The 25,588-nt window shown below is 54.8% G+C and overlaps 1 protein-coding gene across 2 annotated transcripts in view; it reads right to left on the bottom strand.

The window, feature by feature from the left end:
* UNC5B (unc-5 netrin receptor B) overlaps positions 1 to 20,515 on the bottom strand; it is an 84,466-nt gene extending 63,951 nt beyond the window's left edge. The window contains exon 1 of one of the 2 annotated variants that reach the window (XM_070612338.1): positions 20,133 to 20,515. In XM_070612338.1, the coding sequence (XP_070468439.1) occupies positions 20,133 to 20,211 (79 nt within the window). In that variant the 5' untranslated portion in view covers positions 20,212 to 20,515. The remainder of the gene's footprint in view (positions 1 to 20,132) is intronic. The other variant, XM_070612336.1, reaches the window with a different exon arrangement.
* Positions 20,516 to 25,588: the final 5,073 nt, after the last annotated feature.

Here is a 25,588-nt window from a genome sequence, read left to right as displayed (position 1 = left end):
TGCAAAGGGAGGGTGTCTTCTGCCTGGTGCTCTGGGCCTCCCACTCCAGGAGGCCTCCCTGCTGGTCCTTGCACAGCCTGGGAGCCCAAAGGAAGGCCACACGAGGGGCTCTGCTTCTTGAGACTGGCCCCCACACTCTCAGGGAAACCCTGTGAGGTGGCAGTGGTCCCCTTCCCAGAGTGGGAAGCAGATTTTCTGATGGGATGCTGTTTTCCCAGGGTGGTCCACAGCCCAAGAATAGGACCAAAGAACCTTGATCCCCTGGCCTGGACTTCTCCTCTGGGCCTGGTTGAATCCCAAGGAGGAGGGCAATGTCAGTAGTGGTCAAGGGCACAAGCCCTAGCTGTGGGTTCAAATCCACGCTCTGCCACTTTCCAGCTGTGTGACCCTGGGCAAGAGTCCTCACTGCTCCCACCCCGGGACCTCAGTTTCCTCGTCTATAAAATGAGAGAGACGTCTTTTCAGCTCTAACATTCTGTAACTTTACACTTGACCTAACGGTTGGGTCTCTGCTCCTGAAAGCCTTGAACTGTAACAAGAAGAGACAGGAAACACACTCATACACACATCAAAGACACATCAAACTAAGTGTGACCAGTGCATCCTGGAGCATCCTGGGGCCACCTGTGCATACCCTGGTCCTAATTTCCTGGTAGCCCCAGCCAGGAGCAGACAGACTGGACGGTCTCCTGCTGGAGCTGGGTTAGTTCATCTCCCAGGGAGGCAGCCAGTGTCCCACAAAGAAGGAAAGACTTCTGGCTGGCACTGGGGATTGAAGGCACACTCCCTGGTGCCCAGAGGGCCTGGCTGGCCTGTCCCCCAGCTGTCGTCTGCAGGGGCTGGTCCTCATTAGTTGCTGTGGCAGCTGGGGCTGGGGGGCAGGCTGCAGAGCAGAGAACTAGAGCCAGTCTGGGACAGCACCCGCCTCTGGGGCTGGAGTGAGTGACGGACTGGATAGGGACAGGGAAGAGGGAGTGGGAGGAAGAGGCACAAAGGCACGGCCAGTGGGAGGGCGAAGGTGAGAGCTGGCTGGAGCCCCAGCATTTTCCGGGCTGTTATTCTGGGCAACTTTTTATTTATTCAGAGGCTGGGGATGCGGCTTAGCATCTGTCGGCTCAATATTTATCACAAGCACATTGGCCTTGCACCACGGACCCGGAGATGGGGCCTCTGGAGGACCCTCTCCCCCACCTCCCCATTGCCAGGGCACGCTTGAAAACCTGTAAGGAAGTGCTGAAGGGCAGGACCTGCCCCAAAGACCACCTAACCCAACTCTTTGGTTTACCTTTGGGGAAATTGAGGCCCAGAGAGAGAAGCAGCCTTGCTCAAGGTCACAGGGCACTCTGGTATTTGATCCCTGATCTCCTGGCTTCCAGGCCACAGAACAGACCAACGCCACTGGAGTAAAGATACCGCAGACCACAACGAGGGCTGCGACAGCGCCCCGCCCTCCAATCCGCCAGCAGGCGCAGCGGAGCCGACAGAAATCTTGGCACGAGGCTGCAGCTTTGCCACAGGAGTCTTCTATAAGGTACTTGAACCCCTTGAGCCTCAGTTTCTTTTTCTGCACAAGCAGGTAACCAAACCCGCCTCACAGAGCGGTTGGGAAGACTGCACAAAAACACCCTAGAAACTGTAAAGGCCTGTCCAGCTAGAATTTGCTTATTGATAAAATGCTACATAGCCGGGGGAGGGGGAGAGGCTAGAAGTGAGGCAGGATGGCTGGGGGTGTGGAAGGGGTGGGGAACGGCCACGGCCACCAAGTCCCTTTCTTGTCACAGCCTCCAAGGCAAGGCAGGAGGCAACTAAGAGATCAGCAAGAGCACCCTCATAACCAACCGAGGACACATCAATGACCCTGAGCAGTGCTGGCGGTGCCAGTTGGCGGAGCTGGTGTTGACATCACACGCCCACCGGCTCCAAGCCTTCCAGCAGCCATGAGGTCAGCTCACAGAGCGGTGGCACCTCCCCCAGCGGCCACACGCTGAGCCGAGAGGAGCATGGCACTGCCAGGGCCGGGCCGGGCGCCAGCTCGGATTCCAGGGGTTCCTCCTTCCTCCCACATGCTCCCCTCTCCCATCACTTCTCCTCCAGCCCCGCTGATGGCGTCTCAGAGCACTTCCCCCATGAACACAAGCTTGCTGCTTCTCATATAACACGTGAGCTGTGGTGTGAACTTCTGGTAAATGAGATCTTATTTAAAACTGTGTGCTTTCAGTGGAGGGCAAGAGACAGGCTCCAACACAGCTTGGCCATCTTGCTGGGAAAAGGAGGTGCTGGGGCTGTGTGTGGAGCCACCAGCGTGCCTGAGAAACCCCTGGAGAGGGGCCGCAGGGCCCTGCGCAATACTTCCAACCCATCTATGAGGGTCAGACAGGGCATCGCTTTCTTCATCTATGCAGGAGGCGGGCACAGAGCTGACCCCACTGGAGATCCGGGTTTGCCACGTGGAACAAAGAGCGGCTACACCTTGCAGGCCTTTCCAAGATGGCAGAACTTTGGACCAGAGAGGCCTTGGAGATGATTAGATCCTGGGGATCACTACCTCAGTGGCACTACAGAACCACCTGGGTTGCTTTTAAAGATCCCAATGCCCATGCCAGAGCCTAAGACCAATGAACTCAGAATCTCTGGGTGGCATCCAGGTTGAGGTGATCCAAGGTTCATCCAAAGTGAAGAACCACAGAGTGTGTCTCTTTTTAACAGGAGGTGTGCATTGGAATCACCTGGGGTGCTTCATCAAAATTCACACACAGGGGCTGGCCCTGTGGCCTAGTGGTTAAGTTCAGCATGCTCCGCTTAGGCAGCCTGGGTTTGGTTCCTGGGCACCAACCTATACCACCTGTTGGTGGCCATGCTGCAGCGGCGTCCCACATACAAAATAGAGGGAGATTGGAACAGATGTTAGCTCAGGGCAAATCTTCCTCCAGGAAAAAGAGGAAGATAAGGACCAATCTGCCTCAGCAAAAAAAATAAAAAATAAAATAAATTAAAAAAATCACATGCCCAGACTTCCTAAACCAGAACTGCCAGGGGTAAAGGCAGGCAGGTGAATTCTGAAAAACCTGGAGGAGATTCTTATGTACAACCCTGATCAATCATTCACTGAGCACCTGTGCATAAAGGGCGCATTCTGCCATGCCTTGGGGTATAGTCCTGGGTAGGTGACATGGCCCTGTCCTCATAGGGTTTAGATGTTAGTGGGGTGACAGACAATAAACTAGCAAGCACATAAGTACATATGTAAATAATAATTCCAGGCGGTAATAAGAGCTAGAAAAAAAGTAAGAGAGGCAGGGGATCAGGGAAGGCTCTCTGAGGAAGGGACCTGGAACCCAGGAAGGACCAGCTGCACTAGGCTCAGTGGGGACAGCACTCGGTATGGGGCTGTGTTTACTGACATGGGACCTGCGGACTCCCATCAGCTGCAGAATCCATTCTGGTCACCCCCTATGTTTACAGGGTCCCAGCTAGACAGGAAATTCGGGGAAGAGGCCATTGGTGTCTCAATTGCCCTCTCTGGCCCTCAGGAAATTCTGCAGGCTGCTGGGCTTAATGTACCAGGGGAAGCTGTAAGGGACCAGAGGTCACCAGTCCAACCCTCTCAGTTAACAGACGGGGAAACTGAGGCTCAGCAAGAGGCATCTCAGCTCTGAAAGGGTTCAGTGGGACAAAGACTCCACTGGTCAGCCCCATTGTCAGCCCTTCCCCCTCCCCCAAATTCCCTGCTGTTTGTTGCTCTCTGTATAAACAACCTCTGTGTTCCAGCCCTGCTACAAGCCTGGGACACACCCAGGGAGCCTGGGTGGTAGGAAAGCAGGGGCACCCCCCCATAATCTCTCTGAGGGTGGGGAGGGCCTTCCTCCCACACGGGGAAGCCCATCAAAGGCCAGACAGACTGGTGCCAGATAAGGCCATGGAATTGGAATTTAGCGGGATCTGGAATTTCCCTGACGGAGTAGGCTGGTCCCAGCTGTCCACCCACAGTGAGCATCCCAGGCAAGGTTATGACATATTTGGGGAGAGGGCGGGTGGCCCAGGTACCCAGGGTCAGAAGCCCGATGTGGCAGGGAGGCCTGAGTGGGCAGAGAGAAGGTGGCTGGCTGGACCATCCCTGCCCAGGAGAGGCAAGCTGGGTCACCGGGTCGCTCTGTGGACAGACCACTGAAAGTGGCCACTGGCTTGCTCTTGCTCAGTCCTGACGTCCGCCTTTGAATGTGGTGCAGCCAGGAGGGCTAGAGGCCGGTGAGGCGTGTTCCGGGTCAGAAACCTCCCTCTCCGGCCACGGAGTGGAGGAGAGTTCCTGTTCCCACAACAGGTAGGTGTACACCCCGACCCTCTCTGACCAGTCAGAGCTAGAGCCCTGACAGTTCCTCCCAATCGCTTATTGAGTTCCCTAGAAGCAAAACAGGGTGCCCTGGAAGGACAATCTAGAACAGTCTAGAATGCTTCTTAATCTTTCTCAGCCACGCAGGAGCGGAAAGGGGCTGATAAGGATGGAAAATCAGCAGCCACACAGCAAGTCCGGAGGTAACTTGGGCACGTTACCACCCCGCTTGCCTCAGTTCCCCATCTTCAAAACACTCCTCTGACAGCTTCCTGGGCTGTCGAGAAGCCCAGACTCACAGTGACGGTGCCTTCTGCACACAGTGCTCCCCGCCTGCTAGCCATGGGCACCTCCCTGACTTGTGTGTGCAGGAAAGCCAGAGCTGGCACGGGGCTCATTCTCACGACCAGCTCTTCCCCAGGGGCAGGGGACACTGGGTCCTCTGTGCCCCTTTACGGGGTCTGTCAGGCTGTGGTTCCTGAGAAGCTCTGAGGACTGCACCCCCCGCCCCATAAGCTCTACAATTCCCTAGAAGGAAAGGAGCCTTGGAAAGGAAGTCTAGGGCAGTGAGATGGAGATGCCCAGGCACCCAGGAACTTCTGATTAGCCAGCTCTTTTCAGCAGTGTCAGGGTCCCCAGGGGCTTGGGCGAGCACTCTGGCCCAGTGGGCCATGACGGGGAGGTGGGGAGGGGCTTGCTGCAGGCTTCCAGTAGCCCCTCTCCCTGGAGGAGCCAGACCCTCAGCTGGCCCTGCCCTTCCCTCTGCAAGCTGCACAGGACCCGGGGAGGGGGCAGAGGAGGACACTGTCAAGGGTGTAATAAACGACTTATTGACGGGTAAGCAGAGTTCCTGGGGCTTGGAGTACAGCCTTCCGGCAATTATGTCCTCCACCACCTGTTCAAGCCCCCTCCCGCTCTGCAGAGGCTGAGGTCTGCTTGGCCCCTTCCCCCAGGCCACTGCGACCTGCAGGGGCCTGAGATGTGCAGACAAGCCCCTGCAGGGCTCCGGAGTGCCCCTGAGGCTGCTAATGTTCCTCCCCACGCGCCCACGTGAACACGCACCCTCTAGGACTAATCCTTAAGATGGCGTGGGCCAGGGAGGGGGGGCTGACTGACACTGGCCACGAAAGGCCTGTGGGAAAAGCCCATCAATCAACAGCTCTTTATTGAGATCTGAATCACATCGGTGGGGTTCTTCTGTTCACTCACCACGCAATCATTCCACAAGTCACCACTGAGCAGCCAGCACTCACTGGAACACGCAGGGAGGTACACAGGGGATAAGACCTCGTCTCAGCCCCGGGGAAGACGCAGAGGGAGCCCCTGGAAGAAGCAGTGAATCTGGAGTCCAGAGACTAGGGTTACACCTAAACTCTGACATAAACGCTGGGAGATTAGGGTGGGTCACTTCACTTCCCTGAGTCCCATTTTGCTCCTCTGCTAAGACGTTCCTCCCAGAGTCCATACAAGGACTAAAGGAGACAATGTGTGCAAACTGGCCAACGTGGGCACGTCAGCAGGTCCAGGGCAGGAGGGCGGCCCAGGCTCAGAGGGCCTATAACACATCTGGCATGCAGATGGGGTGTATGTGGATGGGACCCTCACAGGTCAAGGTGACAGCAAATTAAGCAGTCACCTCAGCATCTTCCACAGCTCTGTATAGAACGGAGGGTGCGTACTTCTGTCGAGAGGGACTGGAAAAGGAAGATCCAAGGCTTATCTGAGGCCCAAGGAGCAAGCTGCAGACCCTGTCAATAAACAATAAATAACATCATCTCCCACACTGTGCAAAGCCCTTTGCACACCACGTCCTCTCTGCGAGGTGGGTGAGGTAGGATTCATTATCCTCTGTTTTACAGAAGAGGAAACCAAGTCCCCGAGGGCTGAAGGGATGTGCTTAGGACCACATGGAGCCAGGAGTCACAATTCAAGCCAGGGTCCTGCCCTTCTCCATCTTACCTAGTGGCAGCACAGGGAAGCTGTCCCCCACACAGGCCTCACCGCCTGGATCTATGAGCAGAGTGGGGAGGGGCATCTGATACAAAACAGAATGTATTCAAGAGGCCATGAAAAGAGAATGAGGAGAGAGGTGGGGACATGGCCTGGCCTTACACCCACTTCTCCTACATGATCCTATTTTGTGCTTTACTTCTTTTGCTTGTCAGTATGGCCTGGAAATCACTGCATATCAACTCATGGAGAGGTTCGTCATTTTTTATAGCTGCATAGTACTCCAGCATGGGGTTGCATCATAGTTTATTCAACACCTCTACCAGGGCATTCAGGTTGTTTCAAATATTTTACAATTACAAACAACGTTGCAATCAATCATTGTGTGAATACGTATTTTTGTGTTGATAAAGGTGCATCTTAAGGGAAAATTTTTAGAAGTAGGATTATTGGGGCAAAAAATAAAGTGTATATGTACTTTTATTAAGCGTTGCCAAGTTATCTATCCGAAGGATTATACCAATTTGCATTTCCACCAGCAATGTCTGAAAGCGTCTGTTTCCCACAGCCTCCCAACAGAATGAGCCTTCATAATTTTTAATTTTTTCCAGTCTTATAAGTGAGAAGTGGTATTTCAGAGTTATTTTAATTTACATCTTTCGAATTATGAGTGAATTTTAACATTTTTTCACGTGGTTGAGGGTTGTTGTTATATTGTGCTTTGTCACTTGTCCGTTCATGGCCTTTTCACACTGTTTTTTATCAGGCTTTCGGTCCTTCATCTCTCAACATTTTAGAGTGCTTTATGTATCAGGGATATTAGCCCTTTGTTTGTAGTACATGTTATGAATATTTTCTCCCAGTTTTTCAAATATTGTGTTTTTTGACTTTCTTTTGGGCGCTTTATTGTCAAAATCATTTTAAAAATTGTTATGTAATAAAAATGATCCATTTTTAAATGTTATCGCCTCCGGATTTTGAATCATAGTTAGAAAGCCTTTCCCTAACCCAACATTACAGAGGAATTCACCCAAGTTTCCATCTAGAACTTGTACCACTGTTTACATGTAGATCTCTAAGCCATTTGGATTTATTTTTCTATATGGTGTGAAATATGAATCAAATTTTATTTTTTCCAAATGGCTACCCAGTTGTCCCCACATCAGTTACTAAAAAACCTGTCCTTATCCCAGTGATCTGATATGCCACCTTTGTCATATACTACATTTCCATACGCATTCAGGTCTAATTCAGGACTTTTATTTTCAACTGGTCTATCCACCCATTCACGCTCCAGTGCCACACTTTGTTAATTATAAAGGCGTTATAGGATGTTTTAATATCTAGTAGAGACAGTTCGACTCCTTTACCCATTCTTATGCCTCTAATTGATTTCTCTTGTTCAATCACATTGGCTGATGCTTCTAGACCAGCGCTGAACAGGAGGAGAGAGGCAGGAATCAGGCCTTATTACTGAAGCAGTGGAAATGCCCTCACTGTTTCCTGATTAAATAAGACACTGGCTTTAGGACTAGGATATATATATTTTATCATACTAAAAAGTATCCCTTAATTCCTATAAGAGTTTATACCATGAATGGGTGTTGCATTTTGACCAAAGCTTTTTCAGAATTTTACAGCATTTACAGAAATAATCATATGATTTTGTTTCCTTAGATTCATTAATATGGTATATGATATTGATTTGGCACTTGTCATTTATATTAACAGATTAATGCATTCCCAGAATAAATCAGATTTAGTCACTATATATTATTTTCTTTACAAAAAGAGAATGGAATTGGATGCCAATGATGACAGCTATCATTTGCTGGACACCCTCTGTGTCCTCTGCTTGTGTTATTGTCTGACTGAAGCCTCAGGACAGTTACGTGAGGCCGGCTTCACTGTTCCCACTTCACAGATGAGGAGACCGACACTAACCCTGGTGAAGCAGCCTGGCCTGTCACACAGCCAGCAAATAAAAGACACGGGACTGGATCGTGGGTCTCAGTATTATGTGGGCAGTGTTATTTGCTGTTATTTAGATAGATTAAAAATGCTTATTGCTTGAGAAGATGTTGGAAGAGGAACAACTCTGTAAGAACTGGGGGGAGGGTCTGCCCCTACTTCCCAGAAGCCAGAGCTGCCCTCTGAGCCCACCCCGCAGACCTCAGCCGGGTGTGCTGTCAGCAAACAATCTGCGAGACGCCCCCAGGGTCTGCAAGGCCAGGCAGCAAGCAGTCCTCGAGGTCTGCCACATCACCTCCGGCTTAGCCTCCTTCTGTCGTGGCATTTATGTCTTAGGTTCCAGACAGTGTGGGAGCAACTCAGAGAAGGAAGACTGGGCCAGGGGGTGGTGGGCTGCGACGAAAACCCTAGCCCTCTGCTCCTAGCTAGGCCTCCCTGCCCCGGCTGCGGGATCACGTAACTTCTGGTGGGCATGGCAGGTGGTGTGCTGGCTCAGACACATCAAACCCAGCACTGACACTGACCTTCCCTGACGTGGCACGCCAGCCTCCTCTGCTCTGGGGCGTGGGGCACGGAACAGGATGGGAAGCTGTTGTCATCTAGTTCAACAGCCATGGCCAGCCAGGCCAGAGGAGAGGCCAGGGCCCACCCACCAGCGGGAGGCTCCAGCCAGGGAAATGGAAATGTGGGCCCTCCCCTCCCGCTCCAGAGCCAACAGCTCTCAGGACACCCTGCACTGCACAGTCCCCGGGCAACAGACCCTGCTCTGCCGGCCTCCTTCCACCTCGGAGCAGTGGCCCCTGGGGTTTGGAGAACAGCTTCTGAAGCACCTCTCCAAGAGTTTTTTCCCTTGGCTCTACCTGGCACTCAGCTTCTTTTATTCCTTTTGCTGATGGGTAAACTGAGGCTTAGAGAGGGAGAGTGATTTGCCAGTCACACAAAGACAGTGGCCTTACAGCTGACGCTTCCAGACTCCTAGTCCAGCGCTCTTTCCAAATATGTATGACAATGCAGGCTGCGCCCCCGCTGCAAACCCCAGACAGAACACCAAGTCACCTTGGGGGCCACCCTGAACCTCAGGTCTAATATCCCCATGTGGAGAGGCGAGTGTTGGAAAGAAAGAAAGAAGGAGTATGCCCAGTGATCTGCGGGTTGATTTCCTCCCAGCTAGAAAGAACAGGAAACCGACCTTTATTGACCATGCCTCATCTTGTTTGACACTCTATTTGATCTCCCCATCAACCAATCAGGGCCCCTATTTTACAGGAAAGAGATGCACGCTCAGGGAATTGCAGTTAGTGACAGAGCCAGGACTTGAACTCAGTTTTCTGACTCAAAGGTGGACCCTCTTCGTTTCGACAGATAAGGGCTCGGAAGCCCAGTGGGGAGAGACTAGCTCAACACCACATGGCAGATTAGCTGCGTGGCTGGGATTAGAAACCTGGCTTCCCAATCCTTAGCTCAGGACTCTTTTTGCTGCTGTCTCCTCCGTGTGTGTGTATGTGTGTGTGTGTGTGTGTATGTGTGTGTGTGTGTGTGTGTGTGCACGTGTGCACACATCTGTACAGAAGTGGGGGGCACCAGCAGGAAAATGTAGGGCCAGATCAGATTTGCAGCAGTAGTCGCTATACTCAGCAGCCCCAGATGTCTTGGGCTGCCAGGCAGGCAGGAATTCCAGATCAGCCTATGGTAGGGGTTCCTGGCACGGACCAGCAGGCACCCAGCTGTGAGGGTGGTAGCTGGGCCAGGCCTAATGCTGCCTCGGCCAAGGGCCTAGGGGTGTTTAATCCCCCATAGATGCTCCCTGAATATCAGCACTGGACGCAGTGCCAGGGAGAGCCTGGCTCAGCCAGACCCTGCAGCCAAAACTGCTCCCCAGCACCAAACCCAGCTCCTGCCAAGAAGCTGCTGGCAGTTGCTACAGGGTGCTGAGGCCTGTGGTTGGACTCTGCCCATGGGCCTTCAGATAGACCCCCTCAGCCCACACCTGCTCCCAGGCCTCAGGGCCAGATCCATGCAATGGGCATTCTCTTGTGCCACTAGAAGGCAAGGTGGAGGGGAACGATCAATGGGCTTGACAGAGCAAGTAGGAAACAAACATTTAAGAAGTGCCTGGAGCAGCCGTGCCTTGTGAAGGCCCCCTTGCAGATAAGCACAGAGTGTACCGGCCTAGCAAAGGTGTGCCAGTCTGCTTTCTCCACAAAAGGGGCCTAGGGCACTTGACTGTAGGACAATTAATTTTTTGTGGCTCCATTGTATTTAGTGAATAAATTCTTTCCTACCTAGGGTCTCTGAAGGCTGAAGACCTGGCTCTGACTTCCATTGTGCCTGGTAAACAGTACATGTTCGAAGAGAGAAAGAAGGAACAAATGAAGGGAGACGGGTAGGCCAGGAGGAGGTGGAGGCTGTAAGCCAAGCAACAAGAGTCTCCTAATTCTTTGTTACTCATCCACAGCAGCAAGGCCAAAGCGCACTGGGACTGAATCACCCCTGGGAGTAAGGCCTGACTGGGAGTTCCTCATTCATCCGTTCTACAAGTGTTTTTCGAGCACTTTCTGTGTGCCAGGGACTGTGCTGAGCACCAGGGACACTCAAGTGAGCAAAACTCAGACACATTAGACCCAGTCTCCCTAGTCGCTAGTGTCACAGCTGCTCTCCCATCATCCAGTTGTTTCAACCCCACCCTGCTTCCACCCACTGACCCTGCTTCCCATCCCCACAGCCCTGGCTCAGTGACAAGGAAAGGGAAGGGTTTGAGGCTGCCCCATATGATACACCCCACCCCACTGTAGGTCACGGCTCACTGTCTCTGAGTCTCACTCTGCCCCACTGTATCACAGAGGGACCAAAGGTGGAATGGGGGAGGGGACCAGGAACAACTTTCCTGGAATTTCTGACTCAACTTCTTGTAAGCTCTGCATCCTCCGTGGGTGCTCAGGCCCCAGGCCGGGCAGGCAGGCGCCTCTGATCACATTACCGAGCTGCTTTCCCTTGGCTCTGTCTCCTGACGCCAGTAATGCCTCCAGACACCACTCCAGGCCTCTGGGGGTTGCAGGCTCCTGGGTGATCTCAGCAGATGTTCCTCTCGGATCTTGAGGATGCCTCCTGGTACCCACCAGGCCCAGGTGGGCACCAGAGACCAGAGAACGTAGCCTCCTTCTTCCTGTCCCTCTCCTTGGCCCTCTGCTCAACCTGGAAGCTGCCATTGAGGACTCTCTGTCCCCTTGCTCTCCTGCCTAGAGATGTACAGAGAGAGAAGCAGGGCCCAGCCCCAGCCAGGCGTCAGCCACACTGGGGGTGAGGGAGAAGCAGGAAGGAGGGAGGGCAGTGGAGATCAATGGAACCTCTTTGTGCCTGGACTGCATATGCTATCTCACATCACATCGGTGCCCAGTGCAGGCAGCGGGTCAGCCCCGCCTCATAGCTGGGGACACTGAGGTTCAGGGAGCGTGAGCCACCTGTCCCAGGCACTTAGTAAGAGTCAGAACCTTTTAATTCCAAGTCCTCGGCTCTTTCCACTGTACTAAGAAGGGACCCCTGGCCCCAGAAGTCTTGTTTTACCAGATAATCAGATACGAGTCAGTGGCTGAATCTGGAATGTTTCCTGGATGCATGTGCCAGACGTTCCCACCCCACACCTTCACATACTCATCCCCTACCAGGGACGCCCTCTCTGTTTACCCAACTCTGCTCATCATTCAAAGACTGGTCAAGCCAAGTGCCATCCTTCCCTCCTCCAGGAAGCCTTCCCTGACCAGCCACCCAGGCCCACAGGAGCCTTCTCTCAACAGCTGAAGCATCTCCTTTCATACCACCCAATATTTGGCACCAATGATAACAATGACGATGATGACCGTGAATGTTATTGAGTACTTCAGAATGTAGGAGGCATCTGTATGCATTATCTCATTCACCCACACAACAATCTGAAGAGATTTCTGCTATTACTACTTCCTTTTTACAAACCAGGAAACTAAAGTTCAGAGAGAGGAGGCAACTTGCTATGGGACATGCAACCAGACAGTGGCACAGCCAGGATTTGAACCCCAGTAGTCTGCCTGCACAACCTGCCCTCTAAGCACCATGCCAGAACCCTGCGCTTTGCCCACCTCTGATCCCAGAGCCCAGCACTTACTCAGGGTGAATTAACGTACATGCACATCAAGTTTTAGGGCTGGGCTCGTGTCCCAATACCCGAAGTGGGGACAGGATGCCTCATCCCCACCCCCAAGATCAGCTACCCCCCACTCCCGAGAAATGAAACAGAATGGTACGGCCAGGCCTGGGTGGTCTGTTCCTGCTACATCCTCCACGGAGCCCCTTGAGCCTTGGCGAGGGTGGCTGGGTTGGGGAGCCAGGGCCTCTTCTCTTACTGCCCAGGCTGCTTCTGCTGTAGGGTCCTTCTCCGCCTCATGGGCCCTGCTTGGTGTCTGGAGCTCTTGGTCTCCAAGGCAGGAGATGCTTATGGAGCAGGAAAAAGGGACCGAGGTCCCGGAGGGTGATTTATGGCTTCAGAGAGAAAGAGAGAGAGACCCAGGGATGGATAATGCTCACAAGGGCATTCCAGTCGATATATTGACTTTGTGGAGGGGCCTCTATAAACACACGTGGTTCTGGGCCTTAGCTACCTCTGTTTCTGGCTGGCTGCTGGGGCCTCTTGAGATGGAACCAGACAAAAAAACCCTTAAGGATCATCCTTCTACCTTTCCCCTATCCCAAATTTACAGACGGGCAGACCAACCAGGACCCAGAGAAGGGAAGGCACTTGCCTAAGGTCACACAGCAGGAGAAGGGCAAGAACCAGAATCTCCGAACTCCCAGATCAGGAGCTGCTGGGCCTCCAGGCCCTGAGCCTCCATGCTTCCTCCTCCCACCTACTCCCCTGGAGGAAGACGTCTCAGGGACCACCGGGCTCTCTCCTGAAGAGGCCTGAGAGCTCCATGAGCGCTGGCTGTGTGCTGGGCACCATGTTAAGTGCTTTATCGGGGAACAGGTCATGTGATCCTCAAAACCACCCAGTGAGGCGATACTACTATCCCATTTACAGATGAGGAAACTGAGGCACAAGGCAGTTAGGTATGAGCTGCCCAAGGCCACAGAATTAGTAAGTGGCAATGCTGGGAGGCTACGTTAATCTCCTCAAGTCTCCAGATGGCCATGCACCTTCTGCACGGGCAGCCGAGGCCCTCGGGAGGGACTTTTGTGGGGAGGGATGTGTAGAGGGGCTGGGGGTTCCTGGAGGTGGCGATGGCAACCGAGCTGTCTCCCTCTAACTGGCTCACGGGAGTGGCTGGGCTGAGGATTCTGCCCTTCCTTTCTTGCCCACTCTTTGTTCTCTGGCAGTGGCATCACAGAAGGGAGAGAAGTATATCTCCCATGCCCCCACCCCCAAAATATCCCTACCAGTGCTGAAAAGGTATTTTCTGAGTCCACTCCATCTTCAAGAGCCCAAAGAGAGAATCAAAGAACAAGAACTCCTTTCCTCTCAGGCCCTGCCCAGGCTCCCAGGACTCAGAGGGTGCTGGGAGGGGCAGGACCCCAAGGCGCACCCCTTCAGCTGAGCCTGCAAGACCCAGGAACAGGAACAGGGCGGGGGGTTGGCTCACCAAGGATGGGTGCTCACCCAAGAGCGCAGCCAACCCGAGGCTCACAGGGCCAAATTCCCCAGAGTGGGAGGGATCTGGGCCAGGCACACCCCTGTCACCCAGTGCCCCAGCTAGCTAGCCCCCATCCCATCTTCTCTTCACGACACCCTCTTAGAAAGACCTGAAAAGGAGAGAGTCAAGGCCTGGCTCACATCACCCCCTCCAGGAAGCCCTGAGGCTTAGAATGTTTATTCTTTGCTGTGCTCTTCCCTGTGTATGTCATTGCCTTGCTTGTCATCTGAGACTTTCTGAATGTCATTTACCATGTTTGGAATGGACATCAGCATCCTACTCAGTGACCTCCTTGAGGGCTGGGCTCAGGGCAGCTCTGCCTCTGACCCGAGTCCCAGGTCAGCTTCCTGAGTGGGCACCACTTTTCCAGTGGCGTTTTTACAAGGACCAAGTGAGGTCCCACCTATAAGAGGGTTATAAACTGTGAAGCGATCTGCACATTTGTGGGGCTGTGATTTCCTACAGGTCTCCCAGCTCCATAATGGCACATCTCATCCTACAGTTATGGATGGCAGTCCTCACATGGGCAGAAGTGGGACAGCAGGAGAGCCCTTTGTGACCAAGTAGCTAGCTGATCAGGGCAGTGAGTCCAGGGCTCACGTGTGTCTGTGTGCATGTGTCCTCTTCCAGTTGCTTCCACTGAGAGTCCCAGCCCCAGCCATGACTGCTTATGTTGCTCTTCATTAGGGTCACCACTCATTCAAACTCTAACTGCTTCTTCTCCAGCAAGGCTCAGAGGAGACCCTACTCCCACTGGAGAGCTGAAGCATGAGCTTGACCCAGCTCGGGGGGAGGTCTCCAAACCGCAGGCCCTGCCACTGCTCTGGGTAAGCTCGGAGTTGACTGCAGCAGACCCAGGGGCTCAGATCCCTGTCCTCATGGGGGCAGTCACCCAAGCTCCTGGGTTGGCTTTAGGGCCTATTTATGGCCAGCCTTCCTCCTTCTGGACAGCAGGTCATATTGTTCTCAACAGGGGAAGCTAGCCTCTGCCCTTCCAACTCTAGAACCTGGCACTCAGACCAAATCCTGCTCACAGTCCCCACTGCAAGGTAAAACGAGGTCTCCTTAGTGCTGATGGGCAAATGGCCTGGGTCCCATCCCGAAGAGGCAACCCCAGAGAATACAACGGATGGAGCTCCCTGTGCCTGGCAGTGAGCTCACTGTGCCCACACGTACATACCTATTTATACACAAACACACCACAGCCACACCCATATGCACATTGCACACCCCCCCACACACACCCAACACACACATATAGCCATCTACATCACACATCCCCAAATACAAAAGGCACGACTCTCCACACACACATCCATTCCTCCTGCACACATCACCTCCACACACACCTAACACCCCAACATACCACCACACGGTACCCTCACCTCGCACTGCACACTCGGCCTCCGCCCACCTCCTTAATACACAGTCTCACCCCCTACACACACTCCTTAAAACACACTCACACCCACAGACCGCCTTCCCCGAGAAATCAGGCGCGCAGCGGCGGGGAAGCTGTGAGGTGCTGGGGGCAGCCTGTTCTGGGAGGTGAGAAGGAGGGAGGCTGGGCAGCTCACTTGCTTGGCGGTGGCAAGAGCTCCCCCCGGCTCCTTAAGACTGATTTAGCTCGGCGGGGGGCGGGGGGAGGAGGGCGGCGAGGGGGGCGCAGGAGGGGAAGCGAGGCAGGGGCGCGCGGTGCCAAGGTGCACGCGGCCGGTTCGGCGGCACTGAATCAACCCCGCAAGCTGCGGAGATGCTAATCAGGCCGCTTTGTGGGCAAGGTAAATTCGGGAGCTTCCAGCAACCCGGCGCTTTTTGAGAGAAAGAAAAGGAAACAAAGGGGCGGGGGAGCGAGGAGACGGCTGATTTATGCCTGCACTTCAGCAAATGTTTTCGCTGCCTTTAGCGTCTCCGAAGCCGAGGATCGGAGAGGAACGTGCGCCGTGGGGACCTGTGGCTTGGCCTCGCGGGGCTTGCCTGCCCTGCAGGGGTGCAGCGGCTGGGGCGATAGGGAGCCGAATTCGAATCCAGCGCACCCGCCCAACTCACAGCGAGGAGCCGCGGCCAGCTCCGGGATGCCAGACTTCTCCCAAAAAGCCGAGGGGCTCACTGGGCCCCGGCTCACCAGAAGGCGTCGTTCGGGGAGAAATTCCCGAGGTGCCGGGCAACACCCGGCTGAGCGCAGCCCCAGAGGGGGCAGGGGGTGGCGCCCTAGCCCCAACTTCAGAAGCAAATCAAAAGGGTGGAGCACACCAATTCCCTCCAGCCTCCCGAAACTGCCCTTCCTTGTATTATTCTAATTACGGTATTTTTAATTTTCCTTAAAAGAAAAAGAAAAAAACCAGAAAAGCACAGAGCGCACTTGTTTGGTTTCATTTTGCCTTCACAGCTTTAATGACTGCATTTGTGGAAGCTGTTTAAGAAACTGGTGAGGAGGAGGCGGCGGCCAGGAGGAACGCAGCTCTGGCCTCAGCCGCCCTTCCTCCTCTCTCCCCGCTGGGGGCCGTCCTGCCTGGCAGCAGTTTTTCTACTCCTCAGCCCCAGCCCAGCCTACCGCGCTGCCTCTCCTCAGTTTCCTACAGGCCTCAGTGGGTCCCAAGTTGTCTCCTACCCCACTCCCCCAGCCCCAGCTCCGAGGTTCAAAAGACCATATGGTTAGCCAGCAGGGGAGCCTCCAGGTCGGGCCCTTCAGAATCAATAACCTTGCTCTCTGGATTCGGCATGGAAGGGATCCATCTCCTCCTCTAGCCTAGTCCCCGAAGTCCTAGGCAGCCCCCACCCTCCTTAGAAGACACTGATGAGGAAGGGAAGGAGAGGTGGGAGGCAGACCCAGGGTCATAGTACCTTAAGTCGTGGGTGGTGGGGGGGCTTCAAGCTTTAAAACACACAGTACAAAGGTATTCTGTCCCCAGCTATACAAATGGGTGCAGGGCTCTAAAATGCTAATGTGTCACCCTGCTGCCCAACGGAGCAGGGTCTGTGATTTGTCTTAGCTGGGGCAGGTCCAGGCAGTTGCTGAGAAGATCAATGCTGGGGACCAGGGATGGAGCTACCTTTGGGTACTTGCCTGGTCTCGGGGCCTCACCTGTGACCTTTGGCCCTGCCCTGCCCACCTCTCCTGCGTCTATGCTCTCAGCTCCCCTCTTTCCTCCATCCTGCTACAAGTCCCAGTCTAACCCAGTTACCAAACCATCCTTATCTTTTGCTGCCTGTCTTAGGTGGTGCCTTGATTTCAGAATCTCAGTCCTAGACCCATGCTGGTCAGTCTGCAGCCCAGGTGGAATGAAGGAACCAGGCCTAGGCCGAGGTTTGTGAGGCCCAAGTTCAAATGCCAGCTCTACCCCTGAGTCCCACTGTAACCCTGGGCAAGTCAGCGCCAGTCCCAAAGCTTCAGTAGTCAAATAAGTGGATTGGAAAGGAGGGGAATTGTTTTGTCCTACAGAACTCCCAGTTTGGGGGGTGGGGAGAGGAAGGAGGAGAGAAATTACATATGAAATTCCTCCCCTGCAGTGGTACTTTCATTTTAATGAGAAACCCATTAAGACACTTGATTTTCCATTTGTTTAAATGAGATGCGTATTTGCTATAGTGTAGAGGGCGACAAGAACGACCAGGAACTCACACACACACACACACAGCAGAGACACTAGGAAAACTGACTTTAATTGTACCTTAAAAAAAAGTGTTGTCATGACACCTCGGTTCCTTCTCAACCATCCCAGCCAGAGGCCAAGGGAAGGCTCATTAAAAGGTCTAGGAATGGCTGAGAGGTGGGGTGGGACGAGATTCCCAGCGTCAACCAGGCTTTTGAAGTGGCCTCTCCTGGCCAGTCACTTGCTGACATCTCTTTCTAAGGGTCTGGGGTTTTAAGGTTCCAGGTTTGACTTCTCCACCACCAAACTTTATGGCTTAAAAAAATTCTCAATGCTTTAAAGGAAGATAATTCTCATATTCACTGGGGATGGGGGTGGGGGAAAGGAGAGGTGCCTACCACTTGAGGTGAGCTTGGACATCCCCAGGAAACAGCGCCCACTGTGGGGACAGCCTTCTCTGCTTCAGCTTGATAGGGAGCTCATGGCAGAGGGTGGATGGAGCAATGAGGAGGAGTCCAATGTGGCCTCAATCAATCTAGCTATTGGACAGCAGCCCTGCACACAAGTCTGCCAACTGTGGTCAAGTGAAGGCAAGATTTGAGGAAAGCCAACACTCTGGCCCCAGCTTGCCCCATCAGTGAGATGGGACCCTTGAGGGATCTAGTGGCAAAACCCAAAGAACATTCTGAAGGGTGCTCTGTGCCTATGACATTAGGGTCGTGTAGGAGGAAGGGGCCCGTTCTCCCTCCTGAAGGCAGGTCTCTAAGGACCGCACATTCTGGGCAAAGGAAAGGCTGCAGGCCACCCCACCAGTTGGCCCCTCTCCAGGCTGGTGGACAGGCAGCCCCTGCCGTGCTAAGTAATGAGCACAATTCCAACACGGGTTCTGCTCGCTAGTGAGAAATCAAAGCCCAGCATTAGAGGCCATCTCTGGCTGGGCACCGTTCATGCCCAAATCCATCAAAGCCCTGGGCCTGGGGTTCTTCTGGGGGCGGTGGGGGCCGGATGCTTTGTTAAGCAGGAAAGGCAGGCCAACCCCAGCCTCACCAGCCGAGCCTATTCGGCAGCTCCAGAGAACTCCAGGCCAACCAATCTTGTCTTTCTCCTGCTTACCCGAACCCCCACCCCCAGGAAGCTCAGTATTTATTCCCCATCCCATTGCCCTGCTGATACAAAAACGGCTTCCCAAAGCCCAACCCTGCCATATGCCATCTACAGAGACTTCACCCACCCTTCCATCACCTCCCATCAAACACTCTCAAACCACAAACCTACACCCTAGCCCCGCACCTCCCACCTCCCACTGCACTCCTTGAAACCTGGCTGGTCATTCAGCAGCCTGCCCCCTCCCCCATCGTTACCTTCCAACTTCAAAACACTGCTTTAAATACCAGACTCTGCCCAAATCATAATTAACTTGGATCAAATGATTGTGTCGTAACTTTACAACACAGGGCTGGAAGAAAAAGAGTGGAGGATGTGCTAAAACCAAACCCTCACTCCTGGGCCGTGGGAATCATTAATTCCAGAGTGAACAATCTTTGGCTATGGGGGGGAGCGGATGTCAACAGTGCAGCGGAAGGGGGGAGGGGGCTGCGTCATCTCATCCACTTTCGGCAACAGTTTTCCTGCCCAATTCTCAGCCTCAGCTCAGAGGACTCGGTGCAGGATGCCTCCCACCCCCACCCCGCCCCGGCGGCCGAGGCCGCGGCCAGGCCACTTGCTTGGGTTCCGGCACCAGAAAGGGGCTGGCTCCCGTGCGTCCACAGGCTCCCCGGGAAGACGCGGCCCAGTCAGCGACGCCGGGCCCAGCCACAGACGAGCGAGACATGTACACATCCACGGCGGGAGAGGGGGGATCCTGACTCTACTTTAGGAGCCCACCAACCTCCGTAAGGCATCCTGCTGCATCCAGAGTAGGAGGTGTAGGGAGGGAGCGCACCTGCTCCCCTCGGACGGGGAGATGTCAGTGACCCATATAAAAGGAAACTCGGCAGGATCACTACGTATGACGCCCCCACCCCTGCCACACACAACACCAACACTCAGAAAAAAATCCTTCCAGACCTGCGGGTCCCACGATCTCGGGGAAAGCTGTACGTGCAGGACTCAGCCCTACCCCCTCAACAGCCGAAGCCCTCCCGCGGCCTCCTCCGGCTGGCGGAGCGGACCTGCGCTTCCCGAGCCCTGCAGGTCTCTCGCTCCCTCCTTCTCGCCCGCGCGAGCCGGGGCCCGCACTGGGAAGTTGCCGGCGAACAGCAAGCGAGCGCACACCTGGCCGCGGCGGCGACAGTTTTTCTTAGGCGCAGCCGCCAGACGCGCGCGGAGGGAGCCGGGGGTCCCCCGCAGGCGCGTCCTCCGGCAGGCGCAGACGCCAACTCAGACCCTCGTTCCAAGGAAAAGAAGCGACCCCTTCCAGGCGGGAGCAGGCGGCTTCGGCTTACTTTAAAGCCCCGGGCCTGCGCCCCCCGCGAGGTGGCTGCGCTGCCGCCCACTTTGGCGGGGTAGAGAAATCTACCTTCTAACTTGGGCGCCCTCGCCGCTTTCCCTGCGAGGACTGCCTCAACTTCGGGCCAAAGTGCGGCGCCAGGGTCCCCTCGCGCCCGCCCGCCCGCACGACCGGTCGCTCCTTACCTGCTTGGCTCAGCCTCGGGTCCCAGCAGAGCAGCAGCGCCAGCAGCAGCGCGCCCCGCGCTCCGCTCCGGGCCCACATGCTCCCGCGGCCCGGCTCGGGCGCCTCTCCCCCGGGGCCCTCTCCCTGGCCCCAGCCTCGCCGCCGCCGTCGCCGCCGCCGCCGCCGCCGCCTCGCCGTCCTCCCCGGCGCCCGGCCGCGCCAGCCCGTGCCCTCCGTGGGGGCAGCGGCAGCCACGCTGCACAGGGGCCGCCCGGCGCTGGCAGCGCGATTGGTGCCCGGCGCCCGCTCTCGAGCCGGGCTCCGGCGCGCCCCCTCTGCGCCCCTCTGCCCCGGGGCTCCGAGCGCTCCCCGGCTCCGAAGTTGCGCGACCGAAGGTGAGTGCGCTCAGCGGCGCTCGCAGCGGCCGGCGCCGCGCCGTCCGACCCCACGCGCGCCTCCCCGCGCCCCGCTGCCCGCGGCCCGGTGCCCTCGCCGCCGCCGCCTGCCACAATGCCGAGCGCCGCCGCTCGCCGGCCGAGCGAGTCCGCGAGCCGGGGCAGTGCGCGCCCGGGGCGGGGCCGGGCGGCGGGGGCGGGGCCGGCGGGGCGCTCTGGAGGGGGACGCGACGGCCGCCGGGGCGCCGCCGCGGTGGAGCTGGGGGCCCTTCAGGGGGGTCCTCGCGAAATGCTAGGCTCGGAGCGTTGGAAAACCCGGCCGCTGGATCATAGCTGTAAGCGGAGTGCGCCCAATTTTCGTTCGCCAAAACTGAGCAAGTGTACCTTTGCGCTCTCCTTTGGCTCGGCTGCGTCAGCTTTCTCCTCTGATTAAACCCCGGACTCTCACTTCTGGCTCCCTAGTCTGTATTACATGTGGGGGTCTTTCCACAAAAGCTCCCTAAGTGAGAAAATCTCACACACTCAAGCCCCGCTTAAGCTGGGGCTTACAGCACGCGAGCTTGGGCGTAGACCTGAATCGTCCTGGTTGGCCCTGCTTGTCTGTCTGTGCTTGGGCAGATGTTTGCCAGACCCTCTGAACCTCCTGCAGCACTCAGGTCCTAGGATGTTAGAAATAGGCCTCCGGAGTGACAGTGGGGCAGAGGGGAGAAGGCAGCCATTTGGGGCTCAGGGTAAACTTGGGCTCTGTCCCTTACCTGCTCTGTGACCTTGAACAAGTTTACCTAACCATTCTGATGCTCTCTTCATCATCATCTGCAAAATGGAGAGAAATAATAACTATTTCTTAAAGGGGTGTAAAATTGAATGAAAAGATGGGTACGGAAACTGCAACACAAATATTAATAATCTCTTTTTCCAAGATCCCTTCCAGCCAGTCTGGTTCCTGGAGGGAAGTCCTGGCCAGCAAGGGGCATCTGGGGCTAGGTGGAGTTTGGACTTAGTCTTGAGATTGAAATTCAGAGCTGTCAGAAGGAGTGGATCAGCTCACACTGGCAGAGACCCTCTATGCACCAGGCAGGGGGTTAAGTATTTTTATGTGCTTCACCTCAGTTAATTCTCACAAGTCTCTGAGGTGAGTATGTGCCATTTGTATTCCACATATTATAGTTGAAGGAACAGAGGCACAGAGATGTAAAGTCATTTGCCCAAGATCACACAGCTTTGAGTGAATCAGTGAGTGAATGGGGCAGGGGAGATGGGATTGGAGAGAAACTCTGAGCTGGGGCAGCTCCTCTGGGGCTGGACTGGCAGCAGCAGGAATGCCTCCTCCACCTAGCCCTCATCTGTTCACTACTTGGGATTTTTCCGGAGCTGGGATCTAGAATCACTCCTCAAATACAGATGCAGTGGGCTGCTTCAGGAAGGGGTGAAGGAAGTCAGACGATGGTCCAGCCAGGCCCAGGAGCCAGTAGGGAGTGGGCTGGAATAGGACCAAGTGTCCCCAGGGACGCTTCCTAGATTGGAGGAGAAAGGACTTGGAGGCCAGACCTGCAGGCTGGAAGGGGACCTGGTGAGGGCAGAGAAGCAACAAAGACTGCCCAGTACCCTCCTGCACACACACTCGCCCCACAGGTTGGGGTCTGGAGCATCTGGGGGAGGGTGCATGTAGTCAGTTCCCTCCCCAGCCCTCTCTGGCTGGGCACCCGGCATCAGGAGGCTGGATATGGGTGGAGTGGGACTTCTTGGGAAGAACTTTGGCGAATCGAGAAAGGTCCCTGAGATTAAAGGTAGCTGCATTATTTTTAGCTTGGTCCAGGACAGCCCAGGAAGGGCAGGGGATGAGAGTCAAGAACTCATGACACCCAGCCAACCCCACCCATCCACATGGCCACAAGCACACATACGAACACACCCTAGACACACTTATGGGCTCCCCTCGCCAATGCACACCTACCAAGGTACACACAGGTGCAAAATGACCCTCCAGAAACACACAGAGAGGCACCCAACTGCAGAGACAACCACATACCTAAGACATAGGACTAAAAAAGCACACACACACCTTGTCACAGACACAAACACATACCCCAAAGCACAAAGACACTCTTAGGCAGATGACACTACAGATAGATATTTAGATACTTAACTGGCACCAGGAAAAACATATAGGGACACAGGTACCAACACAACATCTGACTGTTACCCTCTGGATGCAGGCACATGGTCAAGGACACTATGCTGGATAACTCAACAGGGACCTCAGCAGAGGCATGAATGCAGGGACACGGGGCCCTCTCTCTCTCGCTCTCACACTCTCTCTCACACAGAAGGCTAGTGGAATATTGTAGATTTTTAAAAAAACTTATAGCCCTCAGGACTTTGCTGTTCAGGCAGCAATTGCACCAGGCCGGCCCTTCTAGTCCAAGTGTCAGGGTTCATGACTTTGTTTAATTCCTGGCTGGAGGGAAGAGGGCCTGGGAGGGGGCAAGCAAAAGGCAAGTGGTCATTTCCCCCTCTCCTGCAGGTCCCTGCCCCACTTCCCTCCCCAGTCTAAAAACTCTTTCAACCCTTGCAATATGCCCATGGGAGGCCCTGGGCCCTGCTTTCCCTCCAGCATCAGGGCGGGGGACGTACCACACTGGGATCCTGCCACAGTCCCCTGCATTCCTCCCATGCTGCTCCAGTGCCTATGAGAATGCCCTTGCCCCAGCCACCTGCAGCTGAGCACCCACTGCGACGTGATTGCTCCCCAGTCCAGGCATCTCCCAGTGCCCGCCGTCACCTGGGGCCAGAGAGGGGGCTTCAGAGGAGTCAGATTGCTCTGAGCCCACACTTTCCCGGGGATGGGTGAAGAATGGGCAAGGCCCACCCTGGGATGACACATTGGAGTAGCTGGATTAAGATACCAGGGTGTTCCCAAACCGGCTGCCATGGGACTCGCAGCAAAGGGGTACCGCTGTGAGTTAAGAAAGGACAGGTGGTGAGCAGCACCTAAGACCTGCCCTGCACGTGGTAGGCAGGCACCGCTACGGGTTGAGTGGATACATCAGTGAGGCTGGGGAGAGGGGATACTGGGCCAAGGGCCCACAGCCCTGCCCCCTGAGCCCTAGAAGGAGCCTACCCCGCCCCCCTCCATTTCCCGGGTTGTGAAGGGCCTGAGGCTGGGGGTGGGGCAGCCTTCGTGCCATCCAGCTGCTTTGAAATCAGTCCCAGAGCCGGTTCTGACAGTGGGGACTGCAGATGCTTCTTCGGGCTGTTCTCATTTCTCCAGAGCCAGACGGAGTTAGGAACCTGGAGCTGATGAGCACTGGATCTGAGGCTGCTTCACCTGCTGGGAGACCTTGGGCTGGCTGCCGAGCCTTTCCGAGCATCAGTTTCCTCAATTGTAAAATGGGAACAATAACTACCCCATAGGATTAAGAAGAATATACAGAGAGCTCCTAATCTGGCTGACTACAAGCTATGATAATGCTGATTTAGGAGCGGCAGTCGGGGTTCCCGCAGGCGCCTTTCGGTTGGCGCCGCCCTTTGCGCCCGGTACGCGTGTGCTCGCAGCAGCCACCAGGCGGCGCGCCGCAGCTCGCGCCCTCGCGGCCGCTGCAGCCTCCGTCTTGGGGCGCGGCGTCTGCAAGGGAGGAGCGCCCCGGCTTCCGCCTGGGCCGCCCGGGAGGGGGTCTCGGCCTCGGGACTGTCCGGCGAAGGGGGCGCTCAGATGACTCAGTTTGCAGGCTCTTGGGTGGGAAGGTTTGGGGATGAGTTCATAGTTCCTCTGCCGGACCCATCCAGTCCGGGACGGACCCGAGTGCCTGGACCCCGGGGTGGGAGGCACCTAAGGTTGAAGTCCTCGGCGCTCTACCGTCTCGCTGTGAGAATGTTATTGTAGCTAGTGTGGAGCACTTTCTGTGTGCTGGGTCCTATCCTGAGTCCACTACATGCGGACAACCACCTTCTGAGATACGTCCCGTCATTACCCCCTTTATCAGGTGAGGGAGCTGACGCGCAGAGAGGCGACCTGGCCGAGGTCACATACAGCTAGTAGACGGTGCACTGGAGATTCAGATCCAGACAGAATGGATGTCAAGTTGTACTCTTTTTTTTTTTTTTCTGTTGAGATAAAATTTTTCATTTAAAAGTGTGCAATTCAGTGTTTTTTAGTATATTCACGGTATTGTGGAACCATCACCATTATCTAATTCAACAACATTTCGTCACCCCAAAAAGAAACCCCATACTATTAAGCACTCACTCCCATTTCTCCCCGCCCCCCCCCCCCCCAGGCCCCTGGCAACCACAAATCTACCTTCTTGTCTCTATGGATTTGCCTGTTCTGGGAATTTCATATAAACAGAATCAAACACTATGTGGCTTGGCCTCTTCACCTCCGGTAAGTACTGTGACCACCCTCTGCCCTCCCCACCCCCAGGGGAGCCCTTCCCCCTGGTGCTCCAGCCTTGTAAGCAGGTAGGGACGAAAGCCTTGGGGTCAGGCAGATCCGGGTTCAAATCCTGGCTCTGTCTTGGACAATTTACTCATTCTTTTTCTGCTGTCGCCTTCTCAAAATTCTTTGTTGTTAATTTTTTAAAAATAAACTTCAATTTTAGAACAGTTTTAGATTTACAGAAAAATTACAAATATAGTGCAGAAAGTTCCCATATACCCCTCACCCAGTTCCCCCATTATTAATGTCTTACATTAGTATGGTGCATTGCGGTAATTAATGGACCAATATTGATATATTATTATGAACTACAGTTCATTCCGATTTCCTTAGTAGTCACCTAGTGTCCCTTTTCTGTTCCAGGATCCCATCCAGGACACCAAATGACACATAGTAGGCAGGACTCCAAAGGCTTCTCTTGGCTGTGACAGTTTCTCAGACTTTGTTTTTGATGATCCTGACCATTTTGAGGATTATTGGTCAGGCGTTTTGTAGAATGTCCCTCAACTGGGATTTGTCTGTCTTGAAGTTCTTAATTTTTGAACAAAGGGCCCTGTTTAAAATAATTGTGCACTGGGTCCCACAAATTAAGTAGTCTGTCCTGCTTATGGGACAGAGAACAGGCAGGCAGAGCAGGGCTGGG

Source organism: Equus przewalskii, chromosome 1, assembly GCF_037783145.1.
Source record: "Equus przewalskii isolate Varuska chromosome 1, EquPr2, whole genome shotgun sequence".
NCBI lineage: Eukaryota > Metazoa > Chordata > Mammalia > Perissodactyla > Equidae > Equus > Equus przewalskii.
Note: the sequence above shows the minus strand (reverse complement) of the source record. Positions and strands in the feature narration are given on the sequence as shown.